General features: G+C 23.2%; 2 protein-coding genes across 2 annotated transcripts; one reads left to right on the top strand and one right to left on the bottom strand.

The window, feature by feature from the left end:
• Window positions 1-1,201: 1,201 nt before the first annotated feature.
• Window positions 1,202-6,674, top strand: Bma-spe-26 (Uncharacterized protein; the record flags this gene model as incomplete). Its single annotated transcript, XM_043075770.1, has 12 exons — window positions 1,202-1,341; window positions 1,829-1,943; window positions 2,110-2,190; window positions 2,687-2,815; window positions 2,960-3,088; window positions 3,233-3,346; window positions 4,042-4,293; window positions 4,507-4,616; window positions 5,075-5,197; window positions 5,341-5,504; window positions 5,860-5,995; window positions 6,371-6,674. The coding sequence occupies 12 exons, from the start codon at window positions 1,202-1,204 to the stop codon at window positions 6,672-6,674; spliced, it is 1,797 nt and encodes a 598-aa protein (XP_042931704.1).
• A 1,266-nt stretch (window positions 6,675-7,940) lies between these two features.
• Bm8382 (Kelch motif family protein) lies at window positions 7,941-11,388 on the bottom strand (the record flags this gene model as incomplete). The annotated part of the gene is made up of 9 exons (XM_043075769.1): window positions 7,941-8,281; window positions 8,505-8,757; window positions 8,967-9,059; window positions 9,227-9,406; window positions 9,653-9,734; window positions 9,972-10,078; window positions 10,461-10,631; window positions 10,789-10,959; window positions 11,284-11,388. 9 exons carry the CDS (start codon window positions 11,386-11,388, stop codon window positions 7,941-7,943), a joined length of 1,503 nt encoding a protein of 500 aa, XP_042931703.1.
• Between the last annotated feature and the right edge of the window lie 10,852 nt (window positions 11,389-22,240).

Here is a 22,240-nt window from a genome sequence, read left to right as displayed (position 1 = left end):
TGTTAAGAGAAGAATTTTGTGATGAGAAGAAAAAAACTTTTAATAATTACTGACTATTAATGATTGATTTTAGATGTGATGAAGTTTGCAAAATTAATACATAACATTTTTTTAATAAACATTTTTCTCAATTCCTTTTCAAATTTAATAAACAATTTTTAAAATGCCTTCAATATTTTCTTCAGTGTTGTTTCTTTTTTGTTATTTAAATAAATAAATGATTAGAAAAAGTTTTAAAAAATAAGCTTTAAAAATAAAAAATATGAAAGTTTTAAAATCAAAAATTAAAAAAATGATTGGAAAAGGTAAAAAAAAAAAATAGCAAAATGAGGGGTAAAATCATTTTCTATATAATTATATTTATGAAATACAAATGAATTCATTTTCAGTAATAACTATTGGCTGAAATGTTTAATGTTCGATCATAAAAATTAGAAAAAAAGGCCTGTTTTTTGTAAAGTTACATCTGTTAAAATATACAGGTGCTATCATCATTTATCATTACATTTAAGCCATCTGAATCATTTGACCCTTTTGTCAGAAGTAGTGCAGATCAGTTCCATTATGATTACGTAAATGACAAGCTAAGTTAAAAATTGTAGCATTTTTACACTTACAAATTTTGAAATGCTGAAATACTTCAAACATATATCTATACTGCATCACATTTTATGTCTTAAAAAATCCGATCTACATTAGCCATTCCCTGTCACAAACATACATCTCGTGTACAATATATTTTGTTTGCTTACATATCATCCACAATTAGCGCTGATTTCATCCATTTCAGCATCATTTACAAATGTTTCCTGTTATTTGCATTCTAAAACAATTACACGTGAAATGTATATCGAAAAGTATAATACTGTAGAACACAGGTGTATTCCACAAAATACCGTAGGAGGTGGGTTTATTTCATAAAATACGTACAGTTGAGATAAACATCATAGAAAATTCATAAATTTGCTATAGGGTATATTTGAAAATAGTATCATGGAAATAACATAGACTTACTATAAGAGAAAAGGTGCCATATATTTGTGTATTAGCAATTCATAAGTACCATAATTAGAAGTATTTGACTTTAAATTTACATAAATCTAATTTACTACAGAAACGGCATATATAAAAGTGTTCAAAAAGTGATAACTTTCATTTTCTTTTCCTTAAAAGCGGTTATCGTTGTGTTCTGTTGACTTATATGATGGTTGACAAGGATTACGGTATAACGCTCAAGTCATACGCTAATGTATTCCGTAACATGGGAATAGATAATATTTGTGATGGCGATAGTGATGATCTATTATGTGATTGTGTTATCATTACTGATGATAATGATCGGTAAGAAGACTCGGTTATATTAATAAAAATAAGGGAAGACGACGAGAAGAAATATTTATATATTTAATTCATTGTAGTCGAATAGAAAGTTTTTATTACTTTTATTGTTATTCAAATGGCTAATAAATTTGGTATTACGTCTTCATTATAGCTAGTAGTGAATATACTACTCTATATTATTTGCCAATATTTTACTGTATTGTTTTTCGTTAATGTGTTAAAGCGATTGATACATTTCTTCTTGTGGTAGTTTACAGCACTACCATTTATTGATGATAAATAGCAAGTGTTTATTGTAATCTGCAACATTTGTTATTTATTCATGACACAAATACAGATGTTGTCTGTGATTATTTATAACGTTACTATTTATTAAAGTCCAATTAAGTATTATTCTGATAATTTGCAGTTACTGTATCATTTACAGTACCTCAATAATCCTCAATACTGTACTATTCAAAAATACGGTAATTTCCACTCATTTTAGATATCGATTAAATAGCCGATTTGTTGAACATCGTTGTCCTTATCTCATTCCATTTATGCTTTTCAATGAAACTACCCAACAATATACCATACATACATCAGTTTCAATTGATATTGTAATTTGTTTTTATTTTTCTTTTTAAAATTTTCGTTACTTTTCTTAGTAGATATATTTACATAATGTAGCATTTTCACAATAAGTTTTAAGTTAATAATTTTTTTGCCTTTGAAAAAGCTCAAGAAATTTAGAGTGAAATTGAAATTAATTTATTATGCTTTTAGATAAAAGAAATATTTTACGCTTTGAAATATGAAAATATTAATGTAAAAGACTGGCTTCAATTGGAGCAAATTCTTAAAGTGGTATGCCTTAAAGTATTTCTCTTATAATGAATGCCATTATTCCTTCGTTACCTATTTGTAAATTTAATTAAAAGATTGTTATTATCAATAAGTTTTTTAGTAATATTTATGCTAAAAACAAATAAAAAACTTTTCCATAATGAAAAACTGCACTTTAGTCATTTCAATGTAAGCGAAGTAAAAAAACATAATTACAATCTTGGTCATCAAATAATGTTATTGACACATTATTTGTTCATGTAAATGTAAATTCAATAAATCAAAATTAAACAACTCAAATACAAAAATATTTGCTAATCACCATTGAGAAATTATGTGAAATATCTCTATGCTAAGTTTTACTGATAATATTATCTAACAGTTATCTCTTACAGCACTTTAAAAGGAAGCAGTTATAAATGAACCAAAATCTGACTGATATCTCTTTTTTTTGAATTTTATGTCACTTTTTTTTTTTTTGTAAAACTTGTGAAATTTTCCAAGATACAAATTTTAGGCGAATGATTGGGAATTAGACAGCATAAAACGATGTGTTGTGCAAAATTTTGTTGATGGTATCAATGAAGAAAATTGTATTGGTGTTTGGCGAATGTGTGCCAAATATTTACCTGAACAAATAAAAAAAGTTTAAACATAATTTTTTGTCTTATTTAAAATGAAGATTTTTGAAAAAAAAATGGGAAAAAAAAAAACAAGAAAAAATAATCCATTCTTTTCTTTATTAAAAAATAAGGAACAAAAAAATTATTATTACTATCTTTTATTACAGACTTTTGAATATGTGTTGTATATTGTAAATTCATCTGTAAACAACGGTTACAACCTTGATTATTTTCGTCTTAAATGTAATGATTTATTTGAAATTTTGAATGCTGATTTATTGAAAGTAAACGATGAGGTATACTAATTGAATGTTACACATTTTAAATACGTAAAAAATATTTTGTGTTTATTAATAAAATACAAATTTTTGCTAAATTTTTAAATTCAAATTTTTTTAAATAAGAAAAAAAAAATTGTTACATTTCTATATGTGTGTTAGATGGATGTTTGGATTCTTCTTAAACTATGGATTTTGATAGATCGTAAAAAACGTATGCCATATTGTCGTCAACTATTGAAGTGCATTCGTTATAGTTTGTTAAATGATGAACAGGTTTAACAAAATTTTCTCTTATTTCTATATCAATTTAAATTATGGTTTTGAATTTATATATTTTTTCATGCTATTACTATTATTATGATTATTATTATCAGTAGTTTTTGTTCACTTAAATGTGTAGGAAAAGGTAAATAATTACTGTTTGCGAAGAAGTCTTTCATTTTATCATAATTTATAAATTATAATTAAAATGATTAAATGAGAGCTTTAATGATTGATGTAAGTATTTCTGCAGTGTAGCAAAATTTAATTCAAGTTCTAATTAAATATAGCGATGAGTTTAAGAAGTTTTATGCTTTTCTAAATTTTTCATAAAAATTTCTTTTCTTTAACAAGACATCATTAATTTGAAATATTTATAAATGTATCACTAATATCTGTTAAAATTCATTCAAAATATTCCATTAGTTTATGAAAGAAAGAAACAAATTTAAATTGAACATTTACTTCAGAATTTAATATAAGTATATTACCAATATTAAAAAGCATTAAAAAATACTGATTAAAAAGATAATTTAATATAAAATATTTAAAAAGTTAAAAATCAATATTAAAAAGGACAAATATTGAATATTAAGAAAAGGAGGCAATAAAAGAGAAAAGACAATAAGAAAAACTTGTTAATATTAAATTAATAATCAGAAAAAAAAAAAGAGGAGATAAAGTAAACCATTATGGAAAATTTTCAGAAGAATGAAATTAAAAAAGATCTTACACATTTTAAAATAAACATTATCGATGATCAAAAAAACATGATTTGGTCAATGAATACGGAAACGAGAATTCCACGTGATTTATTATTAGCAATTGGAGGCTGGGAGAAAAGAGGGCCAACAAATGTCGCAGAAGTATTAAATATAAATACTAATAAATGGCAACGTGCAAAGACACTTGAGGATAAACGTCATATAGCTTATCATGAATGTATCGTTATCAATAATGTAAAAATTTTACTATTAAATATTTAATATTTATTTGGTTATTTTGTTTAATAGAGGAAAGAATTATTTATTGAAGAAAATAATTTTACCACGATTTTTTTTTGTTTAATAAAATTCTGTTTTTATTAAGTATGTTTTATCGTTTGTATATATTCAAATAACATAGAATTTGTTTATCATTTATATTTATCAATTTTAAAATGTTAACTTTAGAAATTATATGTTATTGGTGGTTTTGAAGGAACACAATATTTTAATAGCACACGTTGTTATGATAGTGAAACAAAAGAATGGTCTGAATTAGCTCCAATGAATTATGCAAGGTAAACTTTTTAGTATAACTATTAAAATGATAAAATTTATCATATATTATGATATAATTATGATAAGATTCAATATAATCTTTCAAAAAAAAAAAAAAAAAATTTAGCAATTTGGCAAGAATAGCAAACATTTAAAATTATATTTTAGGTTGAATAAATAATTGTAATATTGCTGCAATAAAATAATACAATTGAAATATTCAAATAGTTAATTACTTATTTAGCTGCTTTATTTCAACGGATTTTTCGCTTCTTTTTTTTTCATTTTCATTCAATTTGATTTATAATTATATATCATAAATCCTTTTTTTGTAAACAAATCAATAAATCATAAAAAAATATTATGAAGAATAAGAAAATATATTTTATTTAATACATACTATTTTAATATATATTTGATAGAATATATATATATATATATTATTTAAAAAGAAAAAAATTGGATGAAATCTTTGTAGATGTTATATATCAGCATGTGAAATTAATGGTACAATTATTGTTGCCGGTGGTTCAGATGGTAGATCGAGACTTCGAACTGCTGAAATGTATGATATCAACAGAAATCAATGGACAAAAATTCGGTTATTATATTTTTTTCTTATCATTTAATTTGTTTTTTTTCCTTTTTTTATCAGTATAATTTAATAAAAGAATTTGTTGAAATGTCTTAAAAATAATTGAAATATTAATGATTGCTATTATCATTTCTTAAATTTAATTCAAGAAATATGACACAACGACGATCAGATGCAGCAGCATGTGCTATGGGTGGTAAAATGTACGTAGCTGGTGGTTATACCGGTGAAACGGTATTACAAACGGTTGAAATGTATACACCAGAAACGGATATTTGGACTGAAGTTGCACATATGAGCTCACCAAGATCCGGTAAATCATGCAATGAAAAGTTTATTTTTATCAAATAAAATTTATCAATTTAAATTAAATTATTACAAATTGTTTAAATTAACATCGTAGTCCTTCCTATTCATATTTACTTACTAACTGGCTGGAAATTTTAATGCAAAGAAAAATTTGAGAAATGTTTCTTTTTCTACACATTTTAATTAACAGCATATTTGGCCAGATGTATGGTTCAGTTAATTATTAATCAAGAACTGTAAACAAAATTTATAAGTGTTATGTAAACAAAAAATAAAAATAAAGTTTTAAATTAATTGCTGAATACAAGTGCAAAAATTATTATTTTAAGTATAATAATAAAATTTCAAATACTTTTTAGGCCTGGCATGTGCAGCAAGTACAGATTTTATACTAATCGCTGGTGGATACGATGGTACAAATCGATTAAGCAGTGCAGAAATCCTACGAAATGGAAGTGCCCATACTGTAAACGTTGAATCAATGCCAATGCCAAGGTTTAAACTTTTTTGAAATATTTCAAAAATTATCTCTAAACTTTTACAAAAACTATAACTGCTGCAAGTACTAGTAAAGCATTAGCAATTTTTGCTTAACAATAAATAAAAAATTTTGTTGATTTGTTATTCAAAAAAAAAAAAAACATGGATGATTCAAATTACGCTAAAATTTTTGTTGTAATAAAAGATAATATTAGAGTTATTTAAAACTTTTATGCTTCAAAATTTTTACTTTAAAATATTATTGATCTGATTGTAAATTAAAGTAAAAAAAATTGAGTTATTTTTGTTTAGTTTTTTATTAAGATTTATCTGTTTCTAACATAAATTATTGAATTAAATTATTCCCTTTTCTTTTAATTTTTTTTTAAGATCAAATTTTGCAATGTGCAGAATGGGAAATTATTTTTATGCTATTGGTGGTTATAATAGAACGGTGACTAAAACAGTGGTACGTTTTGATGGTAAAAAATGGGAACGAATTTGTGATTTATCAGTTTCACGTAGCGCTTTACGTGTTGTACTACTGAAAGCTTGGCCTGATCCAACTGAATTGCTTTGCAATACGAATACAAATTCAGAAACTACGCAAAATTGGACGTGTGAAATAGAATCTTCAGAATCTCAAGAAACGAGTAGTTTTCAAATAACAGATATAAGTGATAATTCAAATTAAAATATTATGTTAAAAATTATGATAAATTAAAAATTGGCAATAAATAATTGCTTTTAATTAAAATTTCCAATTGAAAAAAAAAAAAAAAAATGCATTTTTTATGATATACGCAATAAAATATTTGCAATATATGCATAGTATTACTTATCATTATTATTATCACTTTATCCTAATACTAGAAGTCAATTTTAAAAATTTAAATGCTAAAATAAAAATTCTGCTATAAATTTTGGTATATTTGAATAAGAGATTTAAGTAAATTTTTTTTTTTTTTTTGATTTTAATTGATCAATATTTCAGATTTAAATAATAAATTTTTAAACACCTTTTAATAATTTGACAAAATCTTTTGCATATAATTTAAGATGGAAAAAAGACGAAGATAGGTTATAATAAAAAATGGTATTTAATTTGAAAAAAAAAAAAAAAAATTAAGAGCAAAATTGTTAATGGGAAAAAATTAAAAATGCAATTATAATAATGATTTTTTGGGCGCAATTATTTGGGCTTTATCACTTAAAATTAAAATATTACTTTTAGTTACTTTACGATATGTGATGAAATATTATATTAAATTTAATTCTGAGACAACTGTTATTTGTATGATTGTAAGTTTAATGAACAATTTGATTAAATAAAATATAATTTCATTCAGTAATTCAAATGCAATTTAATATTTTTGCTGTAGAATTTTATATTTTGCAAAATTGTAAATTGTAATGCAAAAATTGTTAATTTAATTCAATTCTAAATCGTAATTGTTATTCAATAAAAATAATAATAATAAGTATATAAAATTGAAGTAAATGTAAAATAAAATTATGTGTCAAAACTGGCATTAAACTTTTTGCTTTTAGCATCAAATTTTCTGTTTTAATATTAAGTTTGTATTTTTTAATAAAGAAAAAAAATTTTTTTTTCTTTTATTTTATTTTCAAAAAGTAAGATTAAAATAAAAATCAATTAAAAATGATATCGGTTTTTCTTTTTTTTTTTATTAATTTTGTTGTTTGTTTTCACTTAGATAACAAATAGCTTTTGTCTTTTCTTGCAATAATTTAATTATTAAATTTATTTATTGTCAGTTTAGAAAATGTTTAAATTAATTAAGCATTATTTAAGTTAATTTCTTGTACCTTTTCCAATCTAATCATTTTATTATTTTCTTTTTTTTTATTTTAAAATTAAACAAGAAATATGCATTTAAATTCATATATTTAAATGTTTTTCACAAAACAAAACAAAAATGAAAAAAATCATTTCTAATCACTTCGTGTCAGTTTTTTCACGTGCCTGTCGTTTCTTACGTAATTCTTTGCGACTTCCTGGTGGTTCAGTTCGTAATAGGATTTGCTCAAATTTAGGTCGTCGTTTCGAACTTGATTCCGATTCTTGACTGCTACTTGTTCGAATTTCAGCTGATTCTAGTGTTGGAGAGCTTTTGATAGCGCCTGATCTTTCCTGTTCACCCCTACCGCTACCAGTAGCACCATCGCCAATAGCACCACCACCGATAGCACAACCACCGATAGCACCAGCAGTACCATCGCTAGCAGCAGCAGTAGTAATAGGAACATTTGAGTAGATGAGTACCGGATCATTATGTGCTGTAATTACCGTACAAATCGAATCACGAGAGCTTTTTGGTGGTAATATTGAGGGAGCAGTGCTACTTTGGAGTGGAATCATTTCACCTGTTACATGTCCACTTTTAGACATGCTTTGATTGTTGAGCTAAAATTTCAGCCCAAAGTTCTCGTCTACTATCACTAGTTTTTTCCTAGGTTGGGTAAATTACGTAAGATTGTTTTAAAAACTGTTAACAACTACCAGATCCTATTGGAAGCTGTTGAGCTGGACGCCAATTTTTGTTAACTGATACGGATGTTTCATTACTAATACTTCTGGTTGTTGCAGATGATACCGAATCAAAAGGTGGAATGATATATGATCCAAGAGGTGATGGTGCTAATCCTAATGTTCCTCTTAATGGAGTTGGTGTAACTGCATTTTCTGCACCAGACACCGTATAGATGGGCGATGATAATGGTTGATTGCGATTTTCTGGTGACGTCAAACCATCCTATAATTTTTAAATTTTAGGTAGCTATTTTATTCTAAATTTTTAATATTTAATTTTAATCATATACTTATAAAATTGATTTTTTTTTTTTTTTTGTTTGTTTCGCAAACATTTGCAATGTACAAATTTAAATGATTGCAAATTTTTCTTTTCATATTATGAAATTGACATATTTGTTAAAAAATTCAAAAAATAAAACAAGTGAAAACCATAAATTTGGCATAAACTGCATCCATTAAAAACAGTTGCACAATTGGTCCCAAATCTGGCACCTCCAATGATTTCTTCATTATTTCTTGACGCTAGAAAAATTTTAAAAAAACAATTTTTTTTTTTTCGAATTTATAAAAATTTAATTTGAATAATTTATCTGCCATTTCTTTAATAATCCTTATAATCCCAAGTTTTTTTTTTAAAAAAAAAAAAAAAAAATTAAATGAAGCAAATAGGAAGGAAATAAATAGCAAACATTATCAGCCACATGAATAATTTCCTTGAAATTAACATTATCCAAAAGAGCTGACGCATAACAAATATGTTCAGGATTATTTTGAAGCCAAAATATGATCGCTTCATAAATTTCTAATACCCATTGAGGTCCTTGTAATACTGGTGAAGAAATAAGTGCGTAAAGCAATTCGAATGATAACTAAAAAAAAAGGAAAGGAAAAGGAGAGAGAGAGAGAGAGAGAGAGAGAGAGAGAGAGAGAGAGAGAAGAAGAAGAATATTAATTCTTTTAAATTTGAGCAACTTTTCCATTTTTTTTTTCTTTAATTAAATGTAAAAAAAAAAATTTTTACATTTAGTTAATTGCTTTGAAATAATAATGAAAACAAACAAAAACAAAACAAAAAAATATAGAAAAGAAATTATTTCTTTTCTTTTTTTTTTTACTTCTGAAAATTTTGGGCTTGCCAGAATATCATGAAATTTTATTGCTGCACCATCAACAACCATATTACGATATTGTGATTGTCTAAATGTAAGATAAAAATTAATGATAAAAAAAAAATTACGATAAAATAATTTTTTTTTGAGAATAATATTATTGTCTCATTCAAGATTATAACAAAATTTCGTGCAGCAATTAGACTTGTTCTTTTTCTATTAAAAGATGACAAAATCTGCTAGAAGCTTTGAAGCTATAAACAGGTAAACATTGATATATACACCTGATTATATGATTTAAAATGAAAAAATTAATTAAACAAACGGAGGTAAACAAGCAATAGCAGAGTAAAGTAATGAAATTGGTGGTGATGTATTTTCTAATATGCGTTCAGTCATTTCTTCACAAATTAATGATACCAATGAAGTCACCTGAAAACTTTTTTACTGCAAACACAATCATATCTACTGATCATAACTATAATTTTATTGGATAGAAAGATTTGCTTGTCATTTATTTTAATTATTAAAAAGATTATTTGCCTCTATTGAATCACTATAATTTTTTTTCTATATCATTTAAAAATTTTTTGTTAAGGTATATTTTCAGAATTCAGTCATTTTGTTCCATCTGTATTGGTTTTATCTTGATTACCTATTAGCTTATCAATTCTTCGTTTCGCCTATTTTTGATACATTTGACTTTGTCAACTGTTTCTTTCTTGATTTCATCTTTTTTTTTTTTCTTTTTTTAAAAAAAGCATTATTTTAATTCCTAAATTCTTTATTATTAAGTTAACTTTAATATACTTACTTGAAGATCATTAGCTGCTATTAGAACATTCTCTAATTCACTTTCTAAAAATTTGATTTGTCCACTTTGAATGAAAGCTACCACATTATAGAGACCGGCATTCGTAATATTTGGCATACCATTTAAATGAACTGTGATTTCTTTACCCGATGAAAGTGTTTCCTGTGTTGCCTAAATATAATCTTTCTAGGATAGTTACCCATTTAAAGTTATTTAACTTTCATTAGTTTAATTATATATATATATATTTTAAAAAAGGAAATGACCAAATATTTAAATAATTACAAATTTTGTACAACAAATATTAATTAATTCAATTAAAATTTACTTGTGCTGAAATAAGTTTGCGAAAGATATTCGAGAATGCAGTAAGTAAACATGCAGGTGCATTACATGAATATCCATTTTCAAGCACAATTTTTACTCGATTTTTAATACCAATATTTGCTGACCACTTTAAATATACTTTAGCTTCTAATCTATCAGCACGCAATTCATGCTTAAATGAAAACCAAAATAAAAAAAAAATGGTTAAATATAGTCAAGAAAAACTTTGAAAATATTTAATTTCAAATAAATCATTAAAATATTTTTTAGCAAAATTTATTCTTTTACGTTTAAACCTTTTTTTTTTTTTCATCAATTTCTTTTTTTTTTAAATCATAATAATACATTGAAATTTCTCAATAATTTAATGCAGGTATAAAAATGTTCTCAAATAATCTCAATATGTTTTTCCTTTCACATTTTTCTGTTTTTTTTATGCATAAATATAAATATGCTTTTTTAGCAATTAATTATGGTTAATTAAATTAATTGGAACCTTCAAATACTGTTTGCGAATATCTCCTGGTACAACCCATACAGCATCCAACGCAAGTCGCTGTTGTAATTGCGGGACTCCTTCTTGCGATCTGCCGTACCACATCTGATAGAAGCATGCAAATGATGCGTTGCAATAATTTGAATCAAATAAATTAGTTTTTTTTCTTAGTAAATAAATTTGCATATGAATGTTGCAAATTTTATAATTTTTTGAAATTTGCATATGAATGTTGCAAAAAATTCATTTTTGTTTTTTAAATCAACCAATAATGTATTTTTCAATATAATTTGAGTAATTGATAGTCTAAAAAATTATTTCAAGCACTGACTGATATTATTTTAGAAATTAGCAAAAAAAATAATACAATTTGAATAATTGATAGTTTTAAAAATTACTTCAATTTGCTTATTTACTTATCATTTTTGCTAATTTTAAAACAATATCAATTAATGCTTGAAATAATTTTCAAAACTATCAATTATTCAAATTGTATTATTTAAATCAATCAATAATGTATTTTTCAATATAATTTGAGTAATTGATAGTTTAAAAAATTACTTCAAGCATTAACTAATATTATTTTAAAATTAACAAAAAAAAAAAAATAATGTTAACTGATATTACTTTAAAATTAAATTCAAAATGATTTTAAACAAAAAGTATTATGAATATTTTCATATGTTTAACAATTTACAATCAGTTAATGTTTAATGTAATTAAATTTGTTTATTAAATATAATTATATTGCTCTTTTTACATGAATTATTAATAGCAAAATTTGATTTGCTATTAATTCTAATAATTTATCAATCAATCATTAAAATATTGTTGTAATGAGCTTAATATTATATGTCTAATAATCAATTATTTAAGAATCAATATCTTTTATTATTTACAATTTTTAAATAATAATACAATTGTTTGTAAACAATTGTTTAAAAATTTACCAGAAGTAATTTTACCAGATAATATGATCATATCACCGTTTACGTGTATTCCATTCTTTCTTTAGCATATTCACTGATAAACTGTTAATAAATGAAGTTTTTGACTCCTACAAAAGCAATCTAATAAGAGTAAAAAATGCATGAAATTGTCTTAAAAGATAATCATAAAGACACTGTACGAAATATTTCTAATTTCTTTAAATAAAAGCTTCAAACTTTAAATAAAAATTTTTTTTAAAGAAAAAGGCATTGTCCTAAAATTATTGCAAACGATGAGTCATTTCATTGAAATTTTTGCTTTGCAATCTTTTTTTCGCAATCTAAGTTAATTTTAAGTAGTAATTTTGCAATTAAACCAATAATTTAGGATACATCTCGATGAATAAAACCTATGGTTAGCAATTTTGTTTACTAAAGCAAATGTCTATTAAAGATGTTTTGCATTTAATGATTTTGATGGATTAAATGGAATTAAAAAGAACGGCAATTAAATAACTATAATTTTTGTTTCGTTGAAATTAGTTTTGTTTGGGAAAAAAAGTTATACACCTATATTAATGTATATATAAGAGAGTATATTTATTATAGTATTTTGTATAAATAAATGTGTATGTCACTTTTTTTTTGATTTATACTTGTACACGTCTATATTTCGATTTAATTCGTGTACTATGGTTGATAGAGACGATATTATACGCTTCATTGTTAGCCTGATGATATATTTATTGGTTTTTTGCCCTTGAGGATTTTATGCGAAACTGACAAATACTATTGCTACTACTACTACTACTAATAATAATAATAATAATAATAATAATAATAATATAGAAACTGATTCATTTGAAAAGAGACTCGAGATGAAAAAACATACATATGCGATTAAAACATTATGAAGTATTATACAAAACTATCAAAACCGATTAGAAAAGGAAATGAAACAAACAATATTCTATGTCTTCTCAAAAATTACTGCCTTTACTAGGACTAGGAACCGGATCATCTTCTTTAAAATCAATGAAATTGAACGTTTTTCTTAGCATTTTCAATTGCGCTATTTTCAAAACAAAAAGATAATAATGCCTTATGGATGAAATTGTTTTATACCAAGCCTTCAGCGGTAACACAAGACAAATCATAGTATTCTAGCGAAACCAAGAAAAATTTAGCAAACCACGCCGAAACCCTGGGTTCATAATTGGTTTGCTAAAATTGTGATGTATTGGTGGATGACAATGTTTGCTATTTGCGTTACGAAACCATGATTATTGCGAAAATTAGCATCTCCATATGCCAAACATTTTCATATACGCTATCAATATAAATAGAGTTTGGGACTAAATTAAAATGAGGAAATAAAGTGGTTAGAAATTCATTTTTGACATTGGAAATTAGTCATAATTACCAATTAGCAGTAAATCGCCGTGAAAATTATTCATTTTGTATCAATTTTTATTACTTGAACAAGGGAAGAAACAAAAAATTTTGGCTTATTGAATTACTTGATTCACCGGTTAGTTTCCCTAATACTTCAATTTTTTTTTTTTTATTTTTTATCAAGAAAAAGTAAAAGTGAATTTTTTTTTTTTAATTTTTAAAAATAATCAATTAATTGTTTCTTGCTCGATATTATTCATAAATCTTTTTTTTTCCGATAAAAAAATAAAAGAAATTTTTTTTTTTTTTTTTTTTTGCATTAAATCTTTGTATGAATTATGTAATAATAAGACTATGAGTCATTCTTTAGTTGATTTAAAAAATAAAAATATAAAAAATATTAGAAATGTTAGAAATTTCAATTGTAAAACGAAACTTTACCAAAGTATTATTCAATTTAATTAATTTCTGCAATGAAAGTTTGCTTTAAAGTAAACTTTTAAAGTTTAAAGTTAACATAAAATGTCAAAAAAAGTCAATAAAATGTCAGCAGATCAAGTGTAATGCAAATAAAAGTAATCAATTAAGTTCAATAAATGTTCATTTTTAAATGAATTGTATTTTTCCAGCATTTGCAGATTTTAATTGAAACAGAATTAATAAAAATTAAATCGTTTTTAATATTTAATTTATTAAAACTTTTAAAACCTGTCGAAATTTCTTAAGTAAACCTATCTAGAATTGTGACTGAAATTAATTTTAATACTTAAAAAATAATTGAAATCAATTATACTTACAGATTTAATTAATTTCTGCAATGAAAATTTGCTCAAAAGTTAACTTTTAAAGTTTAAAGTTAATATAAATTTCAAAAATAGTAAATAAAATGTCAGCAGATCAACTAAGATGTAAATGAATGTAATCAATTAAGTTCAAAAAACATTCATTTTTAAATGAATTATATTTTTCTAGCATTGGCAGAATTCAATTAAAACAAGATTTAGAAAAACTTTTTTAAATTTTCAATGTAAAAATTAATTGAGTTTGCAATTACAAATGATTTCAATCAGCTCATATTTTGTTAAGGATTATTAAGATTTTATGCAAAAAAAAAAAGTTTTAGAAATTGACTTCAAAGCAAATTTTCAATGTAAAAATTAATTGAGTTTGCAATTACAAATGACTTCAATTATCATTTAAAAATGAACATTTATTGAACTTAATTGATTACTTTTATTTGCATTACACTTGATCTGCTGACATTTTATTGACTTTTTTTGACATTTTATGTTAACTTTAAACTTTAAAAGTTTACTTTGAAGCAAACTTTCATTGCAGAAATTAATTAAATTGAATAATACTTTGGTTTACAATTGAAATTTCTAACATTTCTAATATTTTTTATATTTTTATTTTTTAAATCAACTAAAGAATGACTCATAGTCTTATTATTACATAATTCATTCAAAGATTTAATGCAAAAAAAAAAAAAAAAAAAAAAAATTTCTTTTATTTTTAATCGGAAAAAAAAAAGATTTATGAATAATACAGAGCAAGAAACAATTAATTGATTATTTTTAAAAATTAAAAAAAAAAAAAATCACTTTTACTTTTTCTTGATAAAAAATAAAAAAAAAAAAATTGAAGTATTAGGGAAACTAACCGGTGAATCAAGTAATTCATAAAGCCATTGAATTGTTTCAATATGAGCTATGATACCATTCATATTATCCACGTACAACATCACTTGACCTAATGCTACAATTAAACGCACGTGTACGTTTGACATTGAAATAATATTAAAGCAACTTAAAATTCAAAGATCAAATTTATTCATCTTTTTCACACTCGCCCAGATTCTCTTCAATTTATTCTATTCTATTAAATCCAAAATATTTTTGACATTTTATGCTAACTTTAAACTTTAAATGTTAACTTTAAAGCAAACTTTCATTGCAGAAATTAATTAAATCTGCAAGTATAATTGATTTCAATTATTTTTAAAATATAAAAATTAATTTTAGCCACAATTCTAGATAGGGTTACTTAAGAAATTTCGACAGTTTTTAAAAGTTTTAATAAATTAAATATTAAAAACGATTTAATTTTTATTAATTCTGTTTCAATTAAAATCTGCAAATGCTGGAAAAATACAATTCATTTAAAAATGAACATTTATTGAACTTAATTGATTACTTTTATTTGCATTACACTTGATCTGCTGACATTTTATTGACTTTTTTTGACATTTTATGTTAACTTTAAACTTTAAAAGTTTACTTTAAAGCAAACTTTCATTGCAGAAATTAATTAAATTGAATAATACTTTGGTAAAGTTTCGTTTTACAATTGAAATTTCTAACATTTCTAATATTTTTTATATTTTTATTTTTTAAATCAACTAAAGAATGACTCATAGTCTTATTATTACATAATTCATACAAAGATTTAATGCAAAAAAAAAAAAAAAAAAAAATTTCTTTTATTTTTAATCGGAAAAAAAAAGATTTATGAATAATACAGAGCAAGAAACAATTAATTGATTATTTTTAAAAATTAAAAAAAAAAAAATTCACTTTTACTTTTTCTTGATAAAAAATAAAAAAAAAAAAAAATTGAAGTATTAGGGAAACTAACCGGTGAATCAAGTAATTCATAAAGCCATTGAATTGTTTCAATATGAGCTATGATACCATTCATATTATCCACGTACAACATCACTTGACCTAATGCTACAATTAAACGCACGTGTACGTTTGACATTGAAATAATATTAAAGCAACTTAAAATTCAAAGATCAAATTTATTCATCTTTTTCACACTCGCCCAGATTCTCTTCAATTATTCTATTCTATTAAATCCAAAATATTTTTGACATTTTATGCTAACTTTAAACTTTAAATGTTAACTTTAAAGCAAACTTTCATTGCAGAAATTAATTAAATCTGCAAGTATAATTGATTTCAATTATTTTTAAAATATAAAAATTAATTTTAGCCACAATTCTAGATAGGGTTACTTAAGAAATTTCGACAGTTTTTAAAAGTTTTAATAAATTAAATATTAAAAACGATTTAATTTTTATTAATTCTGTTTCAATTAAAATCTGCAAATGCTGGAAAAATACAATTCATTTAAAAATGAACATTTATTGAACTTAATTGATTACTTTTATTTGCATTACACTTGATCTGCTGACATTTTATTGACTTTTTTGACATTTTATGTTAACTTTAAACTTTAAAAGTTTACTTTAAAGCAAACTTTCATTGCAGAAATTAATTAAATTGAATAATACTTTGGTAAAGTTTCGTTTTACAATTGAAATTTCTAACATTTCTAATATTTTTTATATTTTTATTTTTTAATCAACTAAAGAATGACTCATAGTCTTATTATTACATAATTCATACAAAGATTTAATGCAAAAAAAAAAAAAAAAAAAATTTCTTTTATTTTTTTTCGGAAAAAAAAAGATTTATGAATAATATCGAGCAAGAAACAATTAATTGATTATTTTTAAAAATTAAAAAAAAAAATTCACTTTTACTTTTTCTTGATAAAAAATAAAAAAAAAAAATTGAAGTATTAGGGAAACTAACCGGTGAATCAAGTAATTCAATAAGCCAAATTTTTTGTTTCTTCCCTTGTTCAAGTAATAAAAATTGATACAAAATGAATAATTTTCACGGCGATTTACTGCTAATTGGTAATTATGACTAATTTCCAATGTCAAAAATGAATTTCTAACCACTTTATTTCCTCATTTTAATTTAGTCCCAAACTCTATTTATATTGATAGCGTATATGAAAATGTTTGGCATATGGAGATGCTAATTTTCGCAATAATCATGGTTTCGTAACGCAAATAGCAAACATTGTCATCCACCAATACATCACAATTTTAGCAAACCAATTATGAACCCAGGGTTTCGGCGTGGTTTGCTAAATTTTTCTTGGTTTCGCTAGAATACTATGATTTGTCTTGTGTTACCGCTGAAGGCTTGGTATAAAACAATTTCATCCATAAGGCATTATTATCTTTTTGTTTTGAAAATAGCGCAATTGAAAATGCTAAGAAAAACGTTCAATTTCATTGATTTTAAAGAAGATGATCCGGTTCCTAGTCCTAGTAAAGGCAGTAATTTTTGAGAAGACATAGAATATTGTTTGTTTCATTTCCTTTTCTAATCGGTTTTGATAGTTTTGTATAATACTTCATAATGTTTTAATCGCATATGTATGTTTTTTCATCTCGAGTCTCTTTTCAAATGAATCAGTTTCTATATTATTATTATTGTTATTATTATTATTGTTATTGCTGCTATCATTATTATTATTATTAATTATCAATATTATTATCATTATTATTATTATTATTATTATTATTATTATTATTATTATTATTATTATTAGAAATTAAAACGTTTTTAATATTTAATTTATTAAAACTTTTAAAAACTGTCGAAATTTCTTAAGTAACCCTATCTAGAATTGTGGCTAAAATTAATTTTTATATTTTAAAAATAATTGAAATCAATTATACTTGCAGATTTAATTAATTTCTGCAATGAAAGTTTGCTTTAAAGTTAACATTTAAAGTTTAAAGTTAGCATAAAATGTCAAAAATATTTTGGATTTAATAGAATAGAATAAATTGAAGAGAATCTGGGCGAGTGTGAAAAAGATGAATAAATTTGATCTTTGAATTTTAAGTTGCTTTAATATTATTTCAATGTCAAACGTACACGTGCGTTTAATTGTAGCATTAGGTCAAGTGATGTTGTACGTGGATAATATGAATGGTATCATAGCTCATATTGAAACAATTCAATGGCTTTATGAATTACTTGATTCACCGGTTAGTTTCCCTAATACTTCAATTTTTTTTTTTTTATTTTTTATCAAGAAAAAGTAAAAGTGATTTTTTTTTTTTTTTAATTTTTAAAAATAATCAATTAATTGTTTCTTGCTCTGTATTATTCATAAATCTTTTTTTTTTCCGATTAAAAATAAAAGAAATTTTTTTTTTTTTTTTTTTTTGCATTAAATCTTTGAATGAATTATGTAATAATAAGACTATGAGTCATTCTTTAGTTGATTTAAAAAATAAAAATATAAAAAATATTAGAAATGTTAGAAATTTCAATTGTAAACCAAAGTATTATTCAATTTAATTAATTTCTGCAATGAAAGTTTGCTTCAAAGTAAACTTTTAAAGTTTAAAGTTAACATAAAATGTCAAAAAAGTCAATAAAATGTCAGCAGATCAAGTGTAATGCAAATAAAAGTAATCAATTAAGTTCAATAAATGTTCATTTTTAAATGATAATTGAAGTCATTTGTAATTGCAAACTCAATTAATTTTTACATTGAAAATTTGCTTTGAAGTCAATTTCTAAAACTTTTTTTTTTTGCATAAAATCTTAATAATCCTTAACAAAATATGAGCTGATTGAAATCATTTGTAATTGCAAACTCAATTAATTTTTACATTGAAAATTTAAAAAAGTTTTTCTAAATCTTGTTTTAATTGAATTCTGCCAATGCTAGAAAAATATAATTCATTTAAAAATGAATGTTTTTTGAACTTAATTGATTACATTCATTTACATCTTAGTTGATCTGCTGACATTTTATTTACTATTTTTGAAATTTATATTAACTTTAAACTTTAAAAGTTAACTTTTGAGCAAATTTTCATTGCAGAAATTAATTAAATCTGTAAGTATAATTGATTTCAATTATTTTTTAAATATTAAAATTAATTTTAGTCACAATTCTAGATAGGTTTACTTAAGAAATTTCGACAGGTTTTAAAAGTTTTAATAAATTAAATATTAAAAACGATTTAATTTTTATTAATTCTGTTTCAATTAAAATCTGCAAATGCTGGAAAAATACAATTCATTTAAAAATGAACATTTATTGAACTTAATTGATTACTTTTATTTGCATTACACTTGATCTGCTGACATTTTATTGACTTTTTTTGACATTTTATGTTAACTTTAAACTTTAAAAGTTTACTTTAAAGCAAACTTTCATTGCAGAAATTAATTAAATTGAATAATACTTTGGTAAAGTTTCGTTTTACAATTGAAATTTCTAACATTTCTAATATTTTTTATATTTTTATTTTTTAAATCAACTAAAGAATGACTCATAGTCTTATTATTACATAATTCATACAAAGATTTAATGCAAAAAAAAAAAAAAAAAAAAATTTCTTTTATTTTTTTATCGGAAAAAAAAAGATTTATGAATAATATCGAGCAAGAAACAATTAATTGATTATTTTTAAAAATTAAAAAAAAAAAATTCACTTTTACTTTTTCTTGATAAAAAATAAAAAAAAAAAAATTGAAGTATTAGGGAAACTAACCGGTGAATCAAGTAATTCAATAAGCCAAAATTTTTTGTTTCTTCCCTTGTTCAAGTAATAAAAATTGATACAAAATGAATAATTTTCACGGCGATTTACTGCTAATTGGTAATTATGACTAATTTCCAATGTCAAAAATGAATTTCTAACCACTTTATTTCCTCATTTTAATTTAGTCCCAAACTCTATTTATATTGATAGCGTATATGAAAATGTTTGGCATATGGAGATGCTAATTTTCGCAATAATCATGGTTTCGTAACGCAAATAGCAAACATTGTCATCCACCAATACATCACAATTTTAGCAAACCAATTATGAACCCAGGGTTTCGGCGTGGTTTGCTAAATTTTTCTTGGTTTCGCTAGAATACTATGATTTGTCTTGTGTTACCGCTGAAGGCTTGGTATAAAACAATTTCATCCATAAGGCATTATTATCTTTTTGTTTTGAAAATAGCGCAATTGAAAATGCTAAGAAAAACGTTCAATTTCATTGATTTTAAAGAAGATGATCCGGTTCCTAGTCCTAGTAAAGGCAGTAATTTTTGAGAAGACATAGAATATTGTTTGTTTCATTTCCTTTTCTAATCGGTTTTGATAGTTTTGTATAATACTTCATAATGTTTTAATCGCATATGTATGTTTTTTCATCTCGAGTCTCTTTTCAAATGAATCAGTTTCTATATTATTATTATTGTTATTATTATTATTGTTATTGCTGCTATCATTATTATTATTATTAATTATCAATATTATTATCATTATTATTATTATTATTATTATTATTATTATTATTATTATTATTATTATTAGAAATTAAAACGTTTTTAATATTTAATTTATTAAAACTTTTAAAAACTGTCGAAATTTCTTAAGTAACCCTATCTAGAATTGTGGCTAAAATTAATTTTTATATTTTAAAAATAATTGAAATCAATTATACTTGCAGATTTAATTAATTTCTGCAATGAAAGTTTGCTTTAAAGTTAACATTTAAAGTTTAAAGTTAGCATAAAATGTCAAAAATATTTTGGATTTAATAGAATAGAATAAATTGAAGAGAATCTGGGCGAGTGTGAAAAAGATGAATAAATTTGATCTTTGAATTTTAAGTTGCTTTAATATTATTTCAATGTCAAACGTACACGTGCGTTTAATTGTAGCATTAGGTCAAGTGATGTTGTACGTGGATAATATGAATGGTATCATAGCTCATATTGAAACAATTCAATGGCTTTATGAATTACTTGATTCACCGGTTAGTTTCCCTAATACTTCAATTTTTTTTTTTTTATTTTTTATCAAGAAAAAGTAAAAGTGATTTTTTTTTTTTTTTAATTTTTAAAAATAATCAATTAATTGTTTCTTGCTCTGTATTATTCATAAATCTTTTTTTTTTCCGATTAAAAATAAAAGAAATTTTTTTTTTTTTTTTTTTTTTGCATTAAATCTTTGAATGAATTATGTAATAATAAGACTATGAGTCATTCTTTAGTTGATTTAAAAAATAAAAATATAAAAAATATTAGAAATGTTAGAAATTTCAATTGTAAACCAAAGTATTATTCAATTTAATTAATTTCTGCAATGAAAGTTTGCTTCAAAGTAAACTTTTAAAGTTTAAAGTTAACATAAAATGTCAAAAAAAGTCAATAAAATGTCAGCAGATCAAGTGTAATGCAAATAAAAGTAATCAATTAAGTTCAATAAATGTTCATTTTTAAATGATAATTGAAGTCATTTGTAATTGCAAACTCAATTAATTTTTACATTGAAAATTTGCTTTGAAGTCAATTTCTAAAACTTTTTTTTTTTGCATAAAATCTTAATAATCCTTAACAAAATATGAGCTGATTGAAATCATTTGTAATTGCAAACTCAATTAATTTTTACATTGAAAATTTAAAAAAGTTTTTCTAAATCTTGTTTTAATTGAATTCTGCCAATGCTAGAAAAATATAATTCATTTAAAAATGAATGTTTTTTGAACTTAATTGATTACATTCATTTACATCTTAGTTGATCTGCTGACATTTTATTTACTATTTTTGAAATTTATATTAACTTTAAACTTTAAAAGTTAACTTTTGAGCAAATTTTCATTGCAGAAATTAATGAAATCTGCAATTATAATTGATTTCAAATATTTTTTTAGTATTAAAATTAATTTCAGTCACAATTCTAGATAGGTTTACTTAAGAAATTTCGACAGGTTTTAAAAGTTTTAATAAAATAAATATTAAAAA

The sequence above is a fragment of the Brugia malayi genome (genome assembly GCF_000002995.4).
Source record: "Brugia malayi strain FR3 genome assembly, contig: Bm_v4_ChrX_scaffold_001, whole genome shotgun sequence".
In the NCBI taxonomy this organism is placed as follows: Eukaryota; Metazoa; Nematoda; class Chromadorea; order Rhabditida; family Onchocercidae; genus Brugia; species Brugia malayi.
Note: the sequence above shows the minus strand (reverse complement) of the source record. Positions and strands in the feature narration are given on the sequence as shown.